This window comes from Peromyscus leucopus, chromosome 13, assembly GCF_004664715.2.
Source record: "Peromyscus leucopus breed LL Stock chromosome 13, UCI_PerLeu_2.1, whole genome shotgun sequence".
Lineage (NCBI taxonomy): Eukaryota > Metazoa > Chordata > Mammalia > Rodentia > Cricetidae > Peromyscus > Peromyscus leucopus.
In genome coordinates this window covers 37,975,888-37,997,067 of record NC_051074.1, presented here as the reverse complement: position 1 = coordinate 37,997,067, position 21,180 = coordinate 37,975,888, and the positions used below count along the sequence as shown (strand labels likewise).

The 21,180-nt window shown below is 44.1% G+C and overlaps 1 protein-coding gene across 2 annotated transcripts in view; it reads left to right on the top strand.

Moving 5' to 3' along the window:
• Ttll4 (tubulin tyrosine ligase like 4) overlaps window positions 1–15,407 on the top strand; it is a 49,000-nt gene extending 33,593 nt beyond the window's left edge. For both annotated transcript variants that reach the window (XM_037210259.1, XM_028893038.2), the window contains 5 exons: window positions 7,878–7,980; window positions 8,582–8,792; window positions 8,935–9,005; window positions 9,371–9,456; window positions 9,883–15,407. In XM_037210259.1, the coding sequence (XP_037066154.1) occupies window positions 7,878–7,980; window positions 8,582–8,792; window positions 8,935–9,005; window positions 9,371–9,456; window positions 9,883–10,141 (730 nt within the window). In that variant the 3' untranslated portion in view covers window positions 10,142–15,407. The remainder of the gene's footprint in view (window positions 1–7,877; window positions 7,981–8,581; window positions 8,793–8,934; window positions 9,006–9,370; window positions 9,457–9,882) is intronic.
• Window positions 15,408–21,180: the final 5,773 nt, after the last annotated feature.

The window sequence follows — 21,180 nt, the reverse complement described above, 5'->3', positions numbered from 1 at the left end:
CAGAATTACTTATGTTCAGAATCTCCACAGGACCCAAGGATCAAATTTAACCTCCATACCTGGACATTAGAGGCCCCAGCCATTTTTCCTGGGTGTATGTTTCTACTCTGCTTGATTCTGATGCCCTGGCAGATCCTTAAGGACTATGTAGTGTCCTTTCATCTGCATATGTGGTTTCTTCATTCTAAAGATGCCCTCATTCAGATTCTCTATCCATCAAAACCTAGTTCTAAACATCTTTCTGAAGCACTTCAGTGTGGAGGTTTTTTCCTTCATCGCTCCAAAGTTTTGAAACTATTCTTGAGGAAACTAGTAAGTGTGTGTGTGTGTGTGTGGGGGGGGAGTAGTTAAGGAAATACAGTGTATCCACTCAATTCTGTAGCGTGCATATTAATTAGTATTGTAGTTTATAGTTAAGGACATTGAAGATCCTATAACAAGTAATCGATTCAGCCCAAGAGAATGAGGGGGTAGAGTACGAATTCTGGCTCCCAGCAGAACATGCTGTTTCACACCTGTGATCCCAGCACTTAGAGGTGCCGGCCAGGACATCTCATGCACGTTAGAGATTAGTCTGGGATACAGAGTGAGACTCTATCTTAAAACACAAAAAATAGCCGGGCGGTGGTGGCGCACGTCTTTAATCCTAGCACTCGGGAGGCAAAGCCAGGCGGATCTCTGTGAGTTCGAGGCCAGCCTGGGCTACCAAGTGAGTTCCAGGAAAGGCACAAAGCTACACAGAGAAACCCTGTCTCGAAAAACCAAAAAAAAAAAAAAAAAAAAAAAAAAAGGTGATTTTCTTGGTGACTGACCTACTTTACCCACTGTGTATTTCTGGAGGTAAACTTGGCCTTGTCCTGCAGTTAACCTGAATTATTCCATTTGCCAAAAGGGAGTCAGTTCTTTCTGTTTGACCTTTGAGAGGTAGATCCAAGTGGACTCCCTGAAGCTTACAAGAATTGTTTAAGTTTACAAAAAGTAGTAAAAGTTTTATGTAGGTTAGCATTACCTACTGTGGGGCGTTTACCCACCACCCCCACAGCGTCCCAGAGTTTTCTTGAGTGCGATCAGCAGGAAATATTAGATAGAAGGATTTATAGTGGAGAATGTTGCAGAGATAAACAGATAGAAAATAAAGGATAGCCTCGAGAGGGCCTGGAACCTATTCCAACGGGCCCCGACTGTCTCTGGCCCAGGGTTTTTATAGAGACGCCAAGGGGTGGAGCAAAAGACCTCCTCCCCCAGCACTGCCAAGTGCAGACCATATCAGACACCTGCACTCAGGACCATGGTCCTGATCATCCTCTATTCGGACCTGCTGGGTAAAGCCACGAAGAACCCGAGAACGGGCTCCCACAACCTACCACTGTTTGTAATCTGTATTGAAATCCACATTGGAGAGAAAGTTGTAGACTCATGTCGTTGAGTCAGAGTAAAAGCTTGGGAACCCAAAAATGATTTTGGGTTAAAAGCATCTGTGAGTTTCTCTCCTTTCAGAGCCTGGTAGCAAGGTCAGGTGTCTTCCTCAGCTGAAAAACTGGTAGTTCTAGGAAGGCCTGATTTTTACAAATGAAGAGAAGGACACTGCAGCCCTGGGGAGGAGCTGGTATGCTTGCTGCTGGTAAAACTCCAGTTAGTCGCCGGGCAGTGGTGGCACACACCTTTAATCCTAGCACTCGGGAGGCAGAGCCAGGCAGATCTCTGTGAATTCGAGGCCAGCCTGGTCTACAGAGTGAGATCCAGGACAGGAACCAAAACTACACAGAGATACCCTGTCTCAAAAAACAAAACAAAACAATACAGTTAGTCAATATCACCAGAGATATGAGAAGGATAAATTATAGTAGGAAATATAATCCAAATGGCCTATGTATCAATTGCAATGCCAGAGACTTACCTACTACTTAGAAGGTTCTGGAGGCTTTGTTGAGCAGTGGTCTGTCTTTGGCTGCCATACAGGACAGCATTAAATCTTCAGCTACAACATAGAGCATCATCAGCCTTTGGCTACCTGACCCAGGTCTGAGAGATAGGGCAGTCAACCCAGCAGTGTCCATAGCTTGGGTAGAGCGCTGGTGGCAAGTTGAGGCATGGGGAAGTTTTGCCCAGTGTGAGTGACCACAAATCAGGTGGAGTCATGTTCCATCTATCTTCTTTGGATACCTTAGAGTTCCCAATAGGAACTGGCATTTCTATCTATCATTGGAAGATTTTTGTTGTTTTTAAGAGTTACTTGTTGATTATGTATATATTCTTCCTTCATGTATGCCTGCATGCCAGAAGAAGCCACCAGATCTCATTATAGATAGTTGTGAGCCACCATGTGGGTGCTGGGAATTGAACTCAGGAACCTCTGGAGAACAGCCAGTGAGTGCTCTTAACCTCTGAGCCATCTCTCCAGCCCCCAACTTAAAAATCTTGAGAGAGTTTACAGCATAGTCATAAGAGATTTTTTGAGAGTAGAACTCAGAGAAATTATAGAATAAAAGATTTTTAAGTAGGAAGAAGGAAAACCTTAAAGATAACAGCCTTGGAAGTGTAGAGCAGAGGAAATTTAGATACAAGCGATTTGGGAATCATTTGTGCAGTGGCAGAAGTTGTTACCATATGAGAGAATTTGAAAATTGAGTATACAACCTTTGGCCATTGATCTGTATTGAGGCCAAGTTGTTTGTAGTCCAAGAAGGAAAGAGAGTTGGTTGTAAAATGAAATTCTATAGGCAAAGACACATCTTCACAGTGTAAACAAATACTCTGCAACATTTCCGCCTTTTTGTCTAAATAAAAAGGAAAGGTTTTAACTCTAACACAGTAAAACTATAAACAATAAGCACAATTATCTAGTAAGAATTTACATTCACAATGTCCAGTCCATTTGTATTTGGCAAATTCAGAGAAACTATTGTATTACCTATCCTACCTCAGTGAGTCCAAAGTTTTGTACCTAAACCATTTTCTATTATAAGTTGTATTACCATCCTAAAAATACCTTTTTAGACCTTAAAACCTTTTCTTAGAGTCCAAAGTTTTATACCTAAACCATTTTCTATCATAAGTTGTATTACCATCCTAAAAATACCTTTTTAGACCTTAAAACCTTTTCTTAGATAAACATACTTTTATGTTTCTCAACCTTAGACACTTTTTGCCTCTTTTGTGAATTTCTTTTTTGAATTTGGTAACAAGGAAAACTGTAACTATAACTGTCTATTTAGTCTTCAACTCCATCAGAGACCTGAGAAGGATATAATATTACCTGAGTAACAGGACATGCAGAGCAAGCAATTTCCAGACTATAGAGATGACAGAAACAACCGGGTGGTGGCACCACACACCTTTAATCCCAGCACTCACTCAGGAGGCAGAGCCAGGTGGATCTCTGAGTTCGTGGCCAGCCTGGACCAGAAAGCGAGTTCCAGGACAGGCACCAAAATTACACAGAGAAACCCTGTCTCGGAAAAAAAAAAAAAAGAAATGACAGAAACAGCTGGCTGCCAGGACAGTCATCCAAGTTTTCTTTGCAATGTTGGGGCATCCATCTTCAGCCTACAGGCCTAGAATATCTGACAAGACTTTTTTTGTGAAACAGGAAATTTTTTGAAGAACTCTTCTACCTTGTCTTGGCAAAGTTTGGCAGTCGCCTTCTTTTGTGTCCTGCTTGTCCAATTTGGACAGCATACCATCAGCAGTCAAGGCAAGGGCAATTTCTTGCCCAGTGCCAACTTCGCCACAATAAAAGCAAACTCCCTATGGAGGTCCTCTGATGTCTGTCATCTTTTTTTTTTTTAAGTAAATTGGTGCTGCCAGGAGCAGACTTGTCTTACTGTCATGAAAAGCCTTAGGTTATTAAAACATCTTAAATGCCATATTGTGTAGGTCTCTGAAGTGTTTGAAAGACCAACTATCTATCTAAAATATACTCTGACCTTGAAAATATACTTAACATGGCCACAAATTTAATTGTTAGGTGACTATTAACCTGTATTTTTTAATTATCCTAAATAGTTTGTAATAATAACTTTCAAGGACTAGAAATTTACATTACATTGTTATATGAGCTGCATAGGTACAATAAATTAAACAAAAGTAGAAAAACACACACACACACTATAACAAAAATAACCTTAAATTTGTATCAATATATCCAAAACTATCTTAAGAGTAGAAACATATATTGAGTATTTTCTAACAAAAATAACATTAAATTTGTATCAGTATACAAAAATCTATACTAATGTAAAATATTGGTGATTAATAGTTGCTTTTTAGTTTAAAGTAGATTCAATAATTACTTTTTATCCTAGCATTCCTATATTCCCACACACCACACACACACTTTTCTTTTTTAAAAAAGAGATCCTTGAATCTAACCTCCCTTGCTTAGTTTCCTCCCTTACCATGATCTGTAACAATTTACAACCAACCCCACTAAATGATGACAAACATCCATAACTCACTGAACAAGCAAAAACCACCAACCCCACCTCTTGGGAAAGTAGGGGTCATGTTTTCTCAACTGCTTTCTGTTATCTAGAGCGCTGGCATTTTTAGGGGATCCTAAGAAAATTGGGATAATGATCAAGTCCTGGGAGAGCTAACTCTTACTGTTTTTTGTTTAGTCTAGTGATGGGAAAGTGTAGAGTTTATCTGAAGTCTTGGCTGGATGGTCTATAAGGCCAGACCATCTCAGCTAGGAGCTTTGAAGTTGTTCTAGGTGCAGAATTTTGATGAAATTGCAACAGAAGCATTCTGAGAGGTTGGATCTTTTTTCTGAAAACACACAAACTCTTAAAGGTAGCATATATATAATCTGTGTTAACACAAGTATGGAATGTGCAGTGTATACTAGTCAACTAAAGATGATTTTTCGTCCTATGTTTGCACAGGTGAAAGACATTTGTCAACTTTATAAGTCTGTTTGGACTGCATAACCAAACTGCCATGACTCTGTAGCCAACAAGATTTATTTCTCACCCAGTCTCAGAGCTGTTCCTATAGTAGAGGGATAAGCCTGTCCTGTAGTCTTCCTTGTTTTTTGTTTTTTGTTTTGTTTTGTTTTTTCCTTTAATGTCTGTAGCCAAGATTTTCAGGTCTCCCCTGATCAATATGAGCTTTATTAATTTTAAAGAGAACCATAACTTGTTGTTTCCTGTGGAAACAAAGGCATAGCTTCTCCCCCAATGCAGCACATTTTCTGACTTCCATTTTGAAGCCAAGATAGTCTTAAAATATATAGGTTGGTTTAATTTAGCAGTTTCCATTATCCAATGTCTCTCAGCAGCTTTTTTTTTTTTAATATTAGCATTTAAAAAATTCAAAGTCAACAGAGCACCATACATGATCTAGATGCCCTGTATATTTCCCATCCTTATGTGACTTATTCTTTTTCTATTATTATTTCTTTAAAGACCTCATTTGTTTTTAAACTATTTTTTTTAATGACTATACCCATTTTTTTTACTGTATCTGTTTAAAGGTTTTCTTGGTCTGGACCACTTTATTGTGCATCTGCAGCCTCCTCTGACCAGGGGAGACAAACCTTAAATGGCTAGGCTACCTGCAGCGTTGGTGGCTGGCTTCACCTTGCTCAGTTCTGTGGGAGCCTAGCCGCGTGTCTGTATCTGTACTGTGTATGTACTGGCTGGAGCCTTATTGTCCCAGCTCTGGGGATTTGCTCAGTCCAGGTAGCAGGTCTGTTTTACCTAATGGACTGGCTGCTCGAGTGCTCTGCTGCACAGCGGGGCCTCTTAAAGAGCTGTGCTTCTGCATGCTAAGTCTACCCAGGAGACCACGGTCACCAGGTTTGACTCCATGTTCTGAGGTTTTTTTTAAGCTTTCTCAGGCCTTATGTGGATATACATGGCCCCACGTTGGGTGCCATTTTTAGCAAGGTTTCCTGTCAGACTGTCTTTGAACCGCCATCAAGTAAATAATGGCCCAGAGCTTGGCCTTTAGCTTAGGCTTGTCACAGTTAGCTCTTATAACTTAAATTAGCCCATATTTTTTAAATCTATGTCTTGCCATGTGACTTTATCTCTCTTCCATCTTGCACTTCCTGTCTCCTCTCCCTGTCTGGCTGATGATTCCACCTTTCTTCATCCAGAGTTCTTTCTGTCCCTGGAAGTCCCGTCTAACCTCTTCCTGCCTAGCAATTGGACATTCAGCTCTCTTAAACCAATCAGAAGGCGCTTTGGCAAAGACACATCTTCACAGTGTCAACAAATATTTCGCAACAAAGGATTTGCTATAAAGCCCCAGGAGAGAACGTGTAGAAGAGCAGTGCTTGGGCCTGGAGAAGCTGTGGGAGGAGCTGTCCCCGAGGGAGGAGGCCAGCAGGGCTGAAGGAAGAGAGAGAGCAGAGCAGGCAAGTGGGAGCTAAGATAGCCTAGTGGGACTGCAGGTGGAATTGAAGTTCCTAGAGGAAGGAGAGAGAAAGTTAGCTGAACTGAGGTGTTCAAGTGTCATTTTGACAAGAATTTTCATCTGGTGTGTCCCCATGCAGAACGGGAACTTGTCAAAAGAGAAATGTTCCAAATCACAGAGGAAAGGTGTCCCTTGTCCTTGTGAGTGGAACCCAAGAGGGGCAGGAGGAGCTTCCTGGCACACTGATTTGGCTTTTGTAGTAATAGTAAATAAAGCAGCCTGCTCTGGAGTGACACTCACTAGAGAGACATTGCCACATGGACATAGCAGGCTTCAGGAGCCAGAGTGACCAAGAGAGGAGAGGTAGAGTCGAGAATTTGGAACGAGGCCAAATATGGTAGGTGGCAAAAGCCAGCAGAAACTATTGATCCGTACATACCTTAGGAGAGTCAGAGCAACAGTTTGGTTCAGGGTAGCTAGGTTTCTTGGAAGGGATCTCATTTATGCCACTCCTGGAGTTTCGTCACCAGAAGAATGAAAAATGGGCTCAGTAAAGAAAAGCCACGCAGGGTAAAAGGGAAAGTTTACTGTAAGCCGCTAAGGCTGTCGTCTCCCAGGGAAAGCAGAGAGAAGTGATGGTTCTTTCTAGGGTTGTATGGGAACTGGAGAAAGGGAGCTTGTGAGCTGGGGTGGGGCTGGTAAGCAGGGACTGAGGGAGCCTAGAGGCTAGCCTTGACCTCGACAAGTTAGTAGGTACTGCAGTCTTATGTTAATGGAAGAGCCACAGGTGCCTTTTGTCAGAGACAAGGAGAATGACTACTCTTTTATCAAATAGGAACTTTCTTCAAGCCTCTTTGGTTAAAGGAATTTCTTGGGGTACCAGACACATGTAGATTCCAGGAGTTGAACTCAGGTCATTAGGCTTGGTGGCAAGCATCCTTACCTACTGAGCCATCTCACTGGCCTGCTAGCCATTTTTATATCTCAACAGTGACCATAGCCATGTAGTGGCCCATGCCTGTAATCCCATAAGGAGGTAAGAGGATTGACATGAATTCAAGGCTAGCTTTGGACTACATAGTGAGTTCCTGGCCATCCTGAGTTCCAGAGTTAGACTTTGAAAGAGTTTAAAAAAAATCTTAGTGATAATAGTGATCATAATGACATGGAAAATGAAACTGAAGTGCCAATAGGGCAGAGCTTGATTTGTAGTGAGTGTTAACGGAAGCATCCAATAATCAGGCTTACTCCAGGCTTTTTTTTTTTTTTTTTTTTTTTTGGTCAAATTGGTGTGCCTGCCTCTTTCAGTTATCTAGTGGTGTGGTTGTGGATAAGCTGTTTGAATGGAGTGTACATTTAGAGTACATTTAGAGATGCATTCAAGGGACAAGCATCTTCATGTGTCTTCATCTGTGCTTGGGAGGAGTCTCGCACTGGATCCTCTCTCTCACCATGTGTTCTCAGCACAAGAAGCTGCTGACCTGCCTGTTGCTTTTTGTCCACCTCTGTCTTAGCCTGCCAAGCTCTCCTGGGGACAAATGTCAGATGTCTCCAGAGCATTTTACTGCACAGAAGATGAAGAAAGCCTATTACCTGACCCCGAAAATTCCTGACCAGGTAGGAGATTTATCTTCTCTCCAGTTACCAACAGCCCTCGGCCAAACTGTGCAGGCTCCAGGAAGATCAGCTTTCCTGTGGAGATCAGAGTTTCTTACCAAGTGGGATCTTGTTATGTGCAGAGATTTGTTGGAACTTGTATCTTTTATGTCACCACGCTCCTAGCACTGGGTTATCTTAGCTCACTCGTGGGAGAGCCATCACATTTAACCCTGTGGACTTCTCCCCCTGAGAGCGATTGGGAGACTAGAGGTTTGAGCTTCTCAAAGTAAATGTGGGGCCTGCATGTGAGACAGGTAGGCATAGGCTGCCAAATCTGAGTTGCTGGGCACAGGCCATGACTCAACAACACCCTCTTCTTCCTCAGCCCAAATGGTTCCTTGGCTTAGCCAAGAGTGTCTTTCCTCAGGAGCTCCGTCCATTGGGTTTAGGAAGAGACAAGGCAAAGAGCTGGCACACCTCAGATGAGGCAGCGTTGGGAGTCCCACAGGAGGAGTCCTGGAGACCAGAGCCCCAGAGCTCTGCTCCCTACCCCAGCTGCTTGCTTCAGTGTCTGGCTCACACTGTCACATTGCCCTTCTTCCTGTTCCCTGGGCTACAGGACTTCTATGCATCAGTGCTGGATGTCTTGACACCAGATGATGTTCGGGTTCTGGTCGAGATGGAAGATGAGTTTTCTCGTCGTGGTCAATTTGAAAGAATTTTTCCTTCTCGAATCTCTTCTCGTTATCTTCGTTTTTTTGAGCAGCCACGATATTTCAACATTCTCACCACCCAGTGGGAACAGAAGTACCATGGAAACAAGCTCAAAGGTGATATGCCTTTCTGGCCCACAGGAGGCCATATTTAGTAGGAGATTCAGTCCCATTAGGCCAAGAAATAGGTTTCTTTGGAAAAGAGGTGAGCAAGTGATTCTTCGCTGTTAAGTCTCAACCTCTGCTCATCTTGTCCTAGGAGTAGATCTGCTCCGGAATTGGTGCTACAAAGGCTTCCATACGGGGATCGTCTCCGACTCAGCTCCGCTGGTAAGTGAACCAATGTAGGGGCACAGCTTCTTCTCAAGCTAAGTGCATTATGGTTGGCTTGTGGGTATGTGGGTACCCACCTCTCCCTACTCTCTCAGTCCGCACCTCTTTGTTTGTTTCCCTTTCAAGGATGTAGTTATTTACTTAATACACTGGATGTTTGTCTTTGAAGGATCAAAAAATGATCTGTAGCCTTAACTTTCTGTCTCTTTCGGGAGAGAACCAAGAGTTATTCACATGAGTCCATGATGTAGCATAGGGCAGATGAGAGCCCTGTGTTCACAGAGTGGCAGAGCTGAACAAGAACCCCAAGACCCTGAGCATTCCTTCTTGGACTTAGCCTGGCCCTCTTCCTTTGTTCCTAGTGGTCTCTGCCAACATCACTCATGAGTAGCCCAAAGAGTGATGGGACACCCAGTGCCATCAGCAAATCTGAACGCATCAAGTCAAGGTGAGTGCTACTTCAGTGAGAGAGGGCTATTGAGTTGGGAAGTTGGAGTGTGTCTTTCTTCTTTCCCCAGACCATGACGGTGAAAGGGATTCTCCACCTAGGGGTCGTAGGAATGTCAGGATATACAGCCACAATATCTTCTTCCTGGTGACTTGTGGGATGCTCAGCAAAGACCCATCTGCAGAAACAGACACTTTTTAGCTGTACCCTCTGTCTGTAGGAAGTCCTGAGGCCTCTTACTCTTTCATCCAATTGGCCCTTGTACATGAGATCTCACTGCCAGGGTAATAAAATGTATCTTACGGCTATTAGTGTGTCCATATAGTAGTTAGTCTCCAGTACCATCGTGGTGTGGGTGCTTGCCTCAGACTGGAGGGGCATAAATCACTTGGTGGTCTTAGCTTCAGCTGTGTTTTTTCCTTTCAGAAAGCAAAGCTGCTCCGAGGGAAGCGCGTTGTCCTGTGAAGATGGGACACCAGCCAAGCCCAAGAAGAGTCAAGCGGGCCTTTCCCCCGTGTCCAGGAAGACTTCATCCTCCAAGAACAAGGAGGACACCAGCAAAGAGGCCAACCACTCTACCCAGGTGTTACCTGTCCTCAAGTACTCTGGGCAGAATTCCAGATTTTCTGCTTCCTCTGCTTCCCACTCAGCCGGTGACTCCCTCCTGACTGCTGTGAGCCCATGACTGGTCTCCTGCGTGGGAGCACTCAGCTACCTCAAGGGAACCGACCTGCTGACCAGCCTGAGCCTCCACCGCCCTCCACTTTGCCCCTCATCAGAGTATTTTTTGAAGTGGTTCTATTGTAGATATGGGCATCTGGAGGGCTGGAGGGGTGGGGGTGACGGGAGAAGGTGAGGAAGGTTCACCCTCTGTCACCTCACTGCCTGGCTGGCGCCTCATATCTCAGTAGAGAAGCCAGTGACGGCCGAGCAGCCTTATAAAGCAGGGTTTGGTTTCTACTCTGAGAGCCATGTGTGATTTCTTTGAGGCCCTGATGCAGGGCTCAAGTTGTTGCTCAAGAGGAGAAAGCGTGCTAAAGACACACAGAAGTCTCTTGTTCTGTAACTGAGAGGGTTCCTTGAAAGGCCTGATTTCCTTAGGTCTTTTGTCCCTACACATCCTTGTTTTGAAGAGCCATTTCTAGAAAGAAACCTTCAGTCTTCTTCAAAGACAAACGGGAAACCATGGCAGGCCGCACCCATTTCCTGGCATCCTGGTCTTGGGGTGACGTCCCTAACATATCTCCATTTAAGGTTCCACCCGGTCAGTAGCCCTGCGTCTTCTGTGACTCTCGGGCCCCCAGATAATTTTGGTCGGGTTATGTAGAGGAGGGTGGAACAGGCTGTGTTTCTCCTCGACACAGTCTTGTAGTCTGTTTTGATTTGAGAAGGATTTGGTGCCTCGGCAGAGGGGTTTTAGGGCAATCATTCTTGCAGGACAGGCTTCTCATCCCTGACAGTTAGTACTCAGCTATATCTACCTCCCTCTGGACTGGTAAACACTGAGCACTGAATAAACACTGGCTGACCGAACTGTGTGTACAGCTCTCTGAGGACGCTGGCTCTGAACCAGAAGCACTGCTGTTGTCCCCGGTGTGGGGAAGTAGAGCCCAAGGAAGCCTGAGGTGGGAGAGCGTTACTAGAACTATGGTCGTCCGTAGCCTGGCACCCCCTCCTCCCCGGGACCTGCAGTCTCCGGGTTCTCTAGCAGTGGGGCATAGAAGAAGCCAATTGGCCCTATGTCTGATAAACAAGATTTGCCCTGTGCATACCAGGTTGGAAGCCCAGCAACTCAGTCTCAGCCTGGTCTTGTCCACATTCTTCTGAGCTTTGGAAAGAGGGAGACTTCTTTTCTCCTGGAGTCCTGTGGCCAATTGGCATGGAGCCTGGAAAGATAAGAGAAACCTGACTCTGTTCAAGGTCACAGAGTAGGTAGACATGACGGTCAGTCCTAAGGCTTTGTTGACAGTTGTGAAGAAAGCTGGATAGCAAAGTCCTAGTCGGTACTTCCTGTTCAACGATAAAGACTTCAAAGTCAGTCCACAGTAGGAGGGAGAGTCCATGGCCGTCCTAGAAAATCTGATCTCAACAGCCAACACCCTCCTTTCCTAGCTACCGTATTCTAGTGCACATGTGACAAAGGGCCATAGTCTGCCCAGGGGAAAACAGGCCTCTTTCTGCTCAGCAGCATTATCCCAATCCATGTCTCTGGGGCAGAGGCCCGTTTGAGTCAGTTCACTCCTTCACGTGGACTTGATTCCTTGACCTGCCCTCCGAGGCTCCCCATCACACAGTCAGTCTCCAGCCATGCAACTGCAGAGAAGATGAGCACTGCAGCAGACTGGGGGCCCCCAGAGGGGAGGGACTGGGGGCCCCAGATGAGACAGCAGTGCACTGGCAGTTTCTGCTCTGTGTCTGTGTGACCCAGGCTGCATGCTGTATTCCGTCTTCATTACAGTTGAAGGCCGATGGGTCTTCTCTAGTGGGAGAAAAAGCGGGGTTTAATGTTTTGCCTTACCTCTCATCTCAAGAGTGTGAAATGTTGATAAATTATTTCACTGCAAATTTCAGCACTGGTGAGTCAACAATAGTTACCATTCAGTTGAAAGTGATTTTTAAACAGTAATAGTTTTTGAAAGTTTTAAATTTGGAAGTGTAGTTGAACACATACTTATCAGAACGCTTCAGTTGTTTTCCCAAGGTTATAGCTTAGCCGGCCTCTGGAAGAACAGAAGCAAATGCCGGGGACAGGGAATGAAATAGAGTCTTTTTCATCACAGTATGCATGTGAGGCCTACCCTGCAGGCTTGTGAAATTTAAGCCAAATGAAGGGACCAGGGGATGGTTCTGTGCAAGAAATGTAAAAATCTTCCTTTGAAACAGCGTGGTGGCTCATGCCTTTAATCCCAGCACTTAGGAAGCAGAGGCGGGCCAATAAAGCTGTTCCTTGAAGAAAGGGGAACAGCTGCAGAGATGTCCCAGGAAAGGCCAGAACAGTGCTAGACACCTCACTACCCTTCGCCTAGTGTTCACCAAAGCATAATTTTCATTATTCCTTTGAATGTTATCATTCCTGTGGGAGTCTCTTGTCTGGGTTCATCTTTATAGCATGCCAGTATCCCAGGGAGGGGAACATTAAGCGTTATGAATATGTATGTGAATTGATAATTTAGTTACCCCAAGAACCTTGATTGGCAAAGAATAACAAGACTAAATGAGTACCTGGTGTCTGAGAGAAGCAGCAGTGGAAGACAGATCCTGAGGCAGGTGGGAGCCGGAGGACCAGCAGTTGTACCAGGGGGATGGTGTCACTTTGGGGCCATTCTCAGGGTGACAGCTGTTTACTGAAAGTAACTTCCTATCACCATAGCCAAAGAACATCCTTGGTGGCTTCTGTGGCAGTTCAGCACTGCTGAGGGCCCGTGAAGAAGGTTAATCCACACACAGCGATTTCCACGTCCTTCAGCTGAATTAGTTATTGGGATAAGGTGATGGCCAGAGGCTGCTGGGGAGCGGCCACTGTTGGCTCCTCGTTAGTACTGAAGACTCCCTCTAATTACTTGTCTAGTTTGCTTTGGGCCTGGAAACAATGGTTTTTAGAGAGCTGTATCTTGTCACTTGGGGTTTTAATCCTGCCTCTTCAGTGATGCTTAGCCTTGAACATTCCTCTGTAACACTGGGGACCCGGGTGGCTCATTTGACCTCTGTCTGCTTCAGATCAGTGGAAGCAGCAGCAGTCTTGGGTTGGTCTTAGTGAGAGGTCACAGCAGGAGCAATAGTGTGGCATTCTAAGACCCATTTGTGCCTTAACCAGCAGAATGTGCTGAGATTAGAATACCAGAGATTATTACCACAGGAGAAGCCAACATTTGAAATGTTTCTATATCTTCTAAATTTCAGTTTAGTATATCAATCTTTTGGATGTAGTTATGGGGATTAAATTGGGTGTAAGACATCAAAAAAAAAAAAAAAAAAAAGCCTCACAGTGCAGATTTCAAAAGAATCCCAAAATATCAAAATGATTACCAAACTCTTTCCTTCCTGGAGTAGCAGCAGTAGTGCCAGGGGTTGTAGGGCAGAGCCGTGAGAGCTCAGCAGGTGTTCTCGGGGCTGGGGGGGGGCTGTGTCCCACAGGACCCCACTTGTTTGTTTTGTTCCTGAACAGTATAGCCATTTGCGCGACATTTGCATTGTGTTGGGTGTGACAGTTAATCTGGATTTTGAAGTCCACCACAGGATGTGTGCAGGTTAAATGTGGCAAATGGTACTCCATTTACCTAAGGGATTGAAACATCTGTGTGCTATCTGGGGTCCTAGAACCAACCCCCACATAGACTGGAGAACTGTGCTTTGATTCTACCCATGGGAAATTAGAGCTGTGGATTTGATCAAGATAATTAGCTTAAAATTTTAGAACCCTATCAGCTGCCAGGGGCACAAGTAAAACTAGCAGGCTCAAAGACTGAAATAAATGCTCGTGTCTGGAAATGCACAGCTGCTGGTAGAGATACCTGTATTGTTGGCAAGGATGGCCATTCATCAACTGTTGAGTAGTTTAAAAAGTAGAACAGCCCGTGTGTCAAGCAGAAAGAATACATTAACACATCTGTTCACTAAATACTGTTTAGACATTAGTGTGAAAACTGGGCTAAGTGAAAGAAGCCAGAAGCAGGTGTGCATGCTTCCTGATTCCATTCTAAAAAAGGGAGTGATCATCCTAGAAGGTGGGGATTGCCTGTAGATGATGGGGGGCTAGGGGGTTGACTGTGGAGGGGCACGTTGGAAATACCTTTGTCTTAAATGTGGTTGTGATAACAGCTGTATGTAGTTGGCAGACCTCAAAATTGTACAGTTGAAAGTAAGTAAATAAAGCTGATTTTCTTTCCTTTTTTAATTTTTTCATTTTTCAGTGTTGGGGATCTAACTGAGAGTCTCAAACAGTAGGCATCTGCTGAGCCATACTCCTTGGCCCAAAGCTGATTCAGAAACACACACACATACACACACTCACTCACTCACTCACTCACTCACTCACTCACTACCATTTCATGAGATGTAGAAATTAAAGCCATGCTCACAATGAGGTAACGGGTACAGTGAAGATTGAAAGGTAGCTGTGGGTAAAGCCATTGCAGCTTGCACATGTGACTTGTATGAGCATAAGATGATCACAATTGAACTCTTGCAGTAATTTATAAAGACAGCAAGCATATCTACCTGTGACCCAAAGCATTGAGAGAAGCCAGACGTGAAGCTCATAATACATATAGTTAATTGAAATTTGGAGGGAAACTCAGCTATGGGTGCTAAAAGCTGCGGTGGTTGCCTTTATAACAATGGTAAAAGAGGAACCATGCTTGATAGCAACACTATACTCTGAGGTGTTGGTTTTATGGATGACATGCTTGCTAAAACTCATTGAATTGTGGAAGACCTGTGCATTTGTAGACAGCATTTTATAATTGAAGTGAAATTGATGTGTTAAATTTTAGCTTTTTAAGTGTACATTTCAGTGGTATTCATAATATTGGACAACTTTCACTTCCCCCTGGTTCTAGAACATTTTTCTAAACTTGAAAACAAACTCTGCCCATTAATCAGTTGCTCCTCCTCCCTTCCTCTTCTCCCTACCCATAGTAACCTCCAATCTTCCTGTTTTCATAGGTTCACCCATTCTGGGTGTTTTACATAAACAGAATTGTGATCTTTTGTGTCTGGCTTATCTGACTTAGCATGAGTTCAATGTTCACTTTGTAAAACAAGTCAATACTTCATTCCTTTTATTACTAGTTTATTCATGTTAGGAAAAGGTGGATTTTGTCATGACATTTTCATTAAATATATTTATCTCCCATTGACCTCTGTTCCCCATCTCCTGGTCTCTTTCCTCTTCACTGATAGTTGCTGTACGTGTGTGTGCTTTGAATAAAGTCTGCACTAAGGTGAGAAAACAGTGTTTGTGCGAAGGGTTTTTTTAAAAAATAAAATTATTTAATTTGTGAGTGGACACATGAGTGCAGATGTCCTCAGAGGCCAGAGAGGTCGGATCCCTTTGGAACTGGAGTTGCAGGCTGTTCTGAGCCACCTGATGTGGGTGCTGGGAACCAACCTGGGTTCTCTATAACAGCTTTTAATCATCTCTCCAACCCTTGAAGCTCTATAGTTTTGGTTTGGTTTGGTTTCATAGCCTGGGCTGGCCTTGAATTTGCAACAATTCTCCTGCCTTAATGAGTACCGGAATTACAAGTGTGCGCCACCATACCCAGCTTTGGTATTTGTCTTTCTGAGCTTGGCTTATTTTGCTTAGCATGGTCTCCTGTTCCATCCATTTTCCTGCAGATGATTCATTGCACAGTTGCAACACAGTTGCATTCTTTATAGATGAGTGAAATGCCTTGTGTATATGTGCTACATTATCCACAACTGATGGTCTAGTAGGCTAGTTCAGAATCCGGCTGTGGTGACTAACTGCTGTAATTCAAATAGATGTGTAGATCTCTGCTGTGTGTGTAGATTCCTCCAGGTGTTTTTCCAGGAGGAGTGTAGTTAGGCCATTTGGTGGTTCTAGTTCTAGTTCTGAGGAAACTTCCATAGTGACTGTGCTAACTGCATCCCGCCAGCACTGTGTGAGTGTTCTTCTTCCCCCACATTTTCAATGATATTTGTTTTCTTAATGATAGCCTTTCTGACTGGGTGAAATGAAATCTCAACAGAGTTTTGATTTGTATTTCTCTGATGGTTAAGGATGTTGAACAGTGTTTTTCATGTATTTATTGGCCATTAGTAATTTTTTTAAATAAGTGTTAATGCAACCATTTGTAATTATTTTTGAGAACTGCCTGTTCAGTTTATTTGCCCATTAATCGGCCTTTTGGGGGTGTTGGTATTTGATTTAAAAAGTTCTTTATGTATTCCAGATATTAATCTCATCACAAGTAAAACTGGCAGAGACTCCATGCTCCATGTTCTTTAATGTTAGAATTTTTTTCTTATTCTAAAAATAATTCATTTAAACATACCAGGAAGTATAAAGAAAATAAAATTTGTATGATTTATCACCATTACCAACTTTATATGTGTTACGATGTATTGCATGGGGTATTCTGAGGGTATCCCGCATGTGCAGGGAAACACGCTGGCATGCTGGGAAGATGCAGCGTCGGGCTGGCGGGCAACCCACGCCTTATGGGCATGGCAGCAGACAGTCATTCACGACCCAGACTCTGCCTCCGTTTGGAAATGGTTTATTATATATAACAGAGAGACGAAGAGAAAGATGGGAAAGAGGGAGAGGAGAGAGAAAGAGAGGGGGTCAAGGGTGCACACCTCATGGGAGGAAAAAGCAGAAGAGGAGAGGGGTTTTTCCTTAAAATGAGGCTTTTATATCAGGACGCAGGGCGGCACTGAGGGCCGAGTCAGAATACTAACGTTGGTTTCGAAGGGGGCGGGTCAGAATATTAGTGATGTGTTCTTCCAGTCATGAGAGAGTTGAGGAAGGGGTTTATGACTTGCTTTTGACTCTTCTCAGTGAAACGTCAACATTGTCATGACACCCGCCATGCTGTCTTCCAGTTCCTCTGTGTGCACAGAGGCTTGTCACTGACCCGACTGTGCCAAGTGGGGGATGAAGGACAGACACACAGTGACACAGAAAAGCCAGGGTCATGCAGGCAGTGCTGGCTCTGATAGAGCATAAGGACTGTCCCACAAGAGGGAAACTCCGCTTTCTTATGGAGTGCGGCACAGGGAGAGGTGTTAGTCTCTGTAGTGGGTCTCTGCAGGGGAGCAGTCTCAGGCTGCAAACATCATTTCTCTTCAAAAATGTGATGCCACAGCAGAGAACAATAGTCAATTCTTTGCTTTGTGAAAATTGAGGATCAGACATAGAATGAGGTATTGAGAGAGAGGAATCAGCCCCATAAACCACTGGATTGACGGCCAGCTTTCCTTGTTCTAAAGCAGTGGTTCTCAACCCGTGTGTTGCAAGCCTTTGCTGGGGCTTGCATATCAGATATCCTGCATATCAGGTGTTTATATTATGATTCATAACAGAGCAAGATTACAGCTATGAAGTAACAACGAAAATAATTCTATGGTTGGGGGGCAGTGGTTCTCTACAACATGAGGAACTGTATTAAAGAGTCACAGCGTTAGGAAGGTTGCGACCCACTGCACTAAAGAGTAGAAGAACCACCCAGGTAGTGGAGCTGAGGTCTGTAAAGAAAAGTGCTCATGATCACAATAACTCAGTGCCTTGTGTCTGGCTCGAGTCAACAGTAACAAAAATAGACTGATACTGGCATAAAAGTAAACATGCAGATCAATGGAATTGAACAGAAGACCCAGATGCCACCCATGCATCTATAGCCACCCAATGTTTTTAAAGGGTGTCAGAAAGACGCATTGGAGAACAAACAGCCGCTTCAAAGGAAGATCTTACGAAAACGTTAAAACACTGAAAAAAAATCGAAGACACTAGAAGCTGGAAAGACCTGCTAAAGGGACTCTGGCCAGCTTGAGCGTGGCAAGCATGGCTCTGGCAGGCCTTGCCCTTCTCCCCATCCCCACTGCCTTCCTGAAACCCATTAGATTACTAAAGCTAGCCACCAAGGACTATTCCCTTAGATGGCCACTTCCTCCTCCTGAGGCTGACTACCAAAGTCCAGCAATCAGAAGCCCCTTGTGGTTCACCTAAGTAACATGCCCAATTAAAATAACACCTCATCCTGACAGGCCGTTTATAAACAGACATTTGCCTATGTGTCACGTCTGTTTTCTCTCTATCCAGAGGCAGTCCTTTGTCCTTTTGGGACAAATGCCCTTCTGCCTTTCCCTTTCCCCCTCTCCTCCTCCTTCATCCTCTGTCTCCTTTACCACCTCATCCCAGCCCATCCTAACACAGACCTCCCCTTTTCTTCCTCTTAAAAATTACACCTGGCCGGGCATTGGTGGCGCACGCCTTTAATCCCAGCACTCGGGAGGCAGAGGCAGCGATCTCCGTGAGTTCGAGCCAGCCTGGCTACCAAGTGAGCTCAGAAAGCAAAGCTACACAGAAACCCTGTCTCGAAAAACCAAAAAAAAAAAAAAATTACACCTGCAAGGTCATTTGCTGCTGTTTTTCTGCCTGAGTCAGAAAGCAGCCGCTTTAACTTCTTCCCTGATTAATAAAGGATTTCTATGAAAACAGGTGTTTGGATGTGGTTTGTGCCTAATCCGGGGTCTGGGAGGAAGCCCCCCTCCCCCATATGTGGGGATCTCTTTCACTCCCACACTCAAAAACTGTAGAATTAATGTAGTGGAAATGACTGTTACCTAAAGTGATCTACAAATCCCAGAACCCAGAAGTAAAATCATGGGACTACATACACATCATTTTCAAGAAAGTTGCCAAAAACATGTTTTGGAGAAAAGACAGTCTCTTCACCAAATAGTCGGGATAACTGGACAACCGTATGAAACAAGATCCCTGTGCCTTGCCATGTGGAAATGGACACAGGGCTGAAGGATGGCTAAGCAGTTTAGAAGGCTTTCTGCTCTGACAGCTTCAGTTCCCAGCATCCATGTGGCACTTCACTACAGTCTGTAACTCTAATTCCCTGGTGATTTGATGTCCTCTTCTGGCCCCTGAGAGCACTCTAAACATATAATATACATTGCAGACATGTACACATACCTATAAGTATGTACACATACATGCATATGTTAATTTTTTTTCAGTAATGAATTTTTTGAAATGACAGGGTAGAACACTTCCAGATACAGAGACTTTCTTCCTTCCTTCCTTCCTTTTCCTTCCTCCTCCTTCCTCCTCCCTCTCTCTTTCTTTCTCTCTCTCTTTCTTTCTAGACAGAGTTTCTCTGTGTAGCCCTGGTTGGCCTCTCACTCACATCTGCCTGCTTCTGCTTCCTGAGTGCTGGGATTAAAGGTGTGCATCACCACCATCCAGAACAACCAGATAGAGACTTTCTGAAAAGGACTCCAGTAGCCTAGGACATACTGATAAGAACTGTGTAGAGTTACACAAGATTAAAAAGCTTTTATCCAGCAAAGAAAAAAAGAATGAAAAGATACCTGAAGAATGGGAAACTACTCGTCTGACAGGGGATTGAGATCTAAAATATACGAACTCCCAAAACTAAATAGCAATAAAACAAATAATCCAAACAATTAATGGGTAAATAAACTGAGCAAACAGCTCTCAAAAGAAGTATAAGTGAGCCGGGCAGTGGTGGCGCATGCCTTTAATCCCAGCACTCGGGAAGCAGAGCCAGGTGGATCTCTGTGAGTTCGAGGCCAGCCTGGACTACCAAGTGAGTCCCAAGAAAGGCACAAAGCTACACAGAGAAACCCTGTCTCGAAAAACCAAAAAAAAAAAAAAGTATAAGTGACCAATAATTGCATTAAAAATTGACTTTTTTTTGCCCAGCAGACACATGCAAATCAAACTGCATTGTAAAACTTGATGTGATCCTCATACCTATAATCCCAACACTTGGGAAAGTTGAGGCAAGAACATTATCAAAAGTTCCAGGTCAGCCTGGGCTACAGAGTGAGAGGAAAAGAAAAACTATATTGAGATTCCATCTCACCTTAGACATGATGGGCATCATTCAGAAAACAATAAATGCTAGCACGGATGTGGAGGGGGATAATAGGGGCTAAACTCTTATACACAGTTGTGGAAAATGTAAATTAGTACAGCTACTGTGGGAATCAATATAGAGGCTCCTCAGAAACAAACTAAAACTACCATGTGACCTGGCTATAGCACTCAGGGGAATCCAAGCATATAACAGGGAAAAATGAACATCTACCTTGGGGTTTTCACTGCTATCACCAAAGCAAGTGGGGAGGAAAGGGTTTATTTCACTCAAGTTCCATATAACAGTTCATCATCAAAAGCAGTGAAGGCAGGATCCTGGAGTTGGGAGCTGATGCAGAGACCATGAAGCGGTGCTGGTTACTGGTTTGCTCCTACTGGCTGCCTCAGCCTGCTTTTTTATAACACCCAGGACCACTAGCTCAAGGGTGGCACTGCCCAAAATGGCCTGGACCCTTCCCCATCAGTCACTAATTAAGAAAATGCCCTACAGGCTTGCCACACCCACTCTTATGGAGGCATTTCTCAGTTAAGGTTCCCTCCTCTCAGATAACTCTAGCTTGTGTCAAGTTGACATAAAACTAACCCCCCCACACACCACCACCACCACCACCCACAAAAAAAAATCTTGGTTATGGTGTCTCATCATGGCAACAGAAAAGAACTAATACAGATGCCCTGTGACCTCTACATTACCAATTCATGAATGGGCATGTACACACATGAACAAGCACACATAGAAAGTGTGTGTGTGTGTGTGTGTGTGTGTGTGTGTGTGTGTGTGTGTGTCTAATATATAAAAGAAGGGTCTATTTGGTGATTGGATGGCCGAACACCCTAACTGTCATGATAGAACTCTCATGTAGTGACTGATGGAAGCAGGTGAAGATCCACGGCCAAGCCCCAGGTGGAGCTCCAGGAGTCCAATCGACGAGAGAGAGGAGGGATCTTATGAGCAAGAGATATCGAGCCCATGATTGGAAAAAGCACAGGGACAAATAGCCAAACTAGTGGAAACACATGAACTGTGAACCAATAGCTGAGGAGTCCCATAAAACTGGGCCAGGCCCTCTGGATAAGTGAGACAGTTGATTAGCTTGAACTGTTTAGGAGGCCCCCAGGCA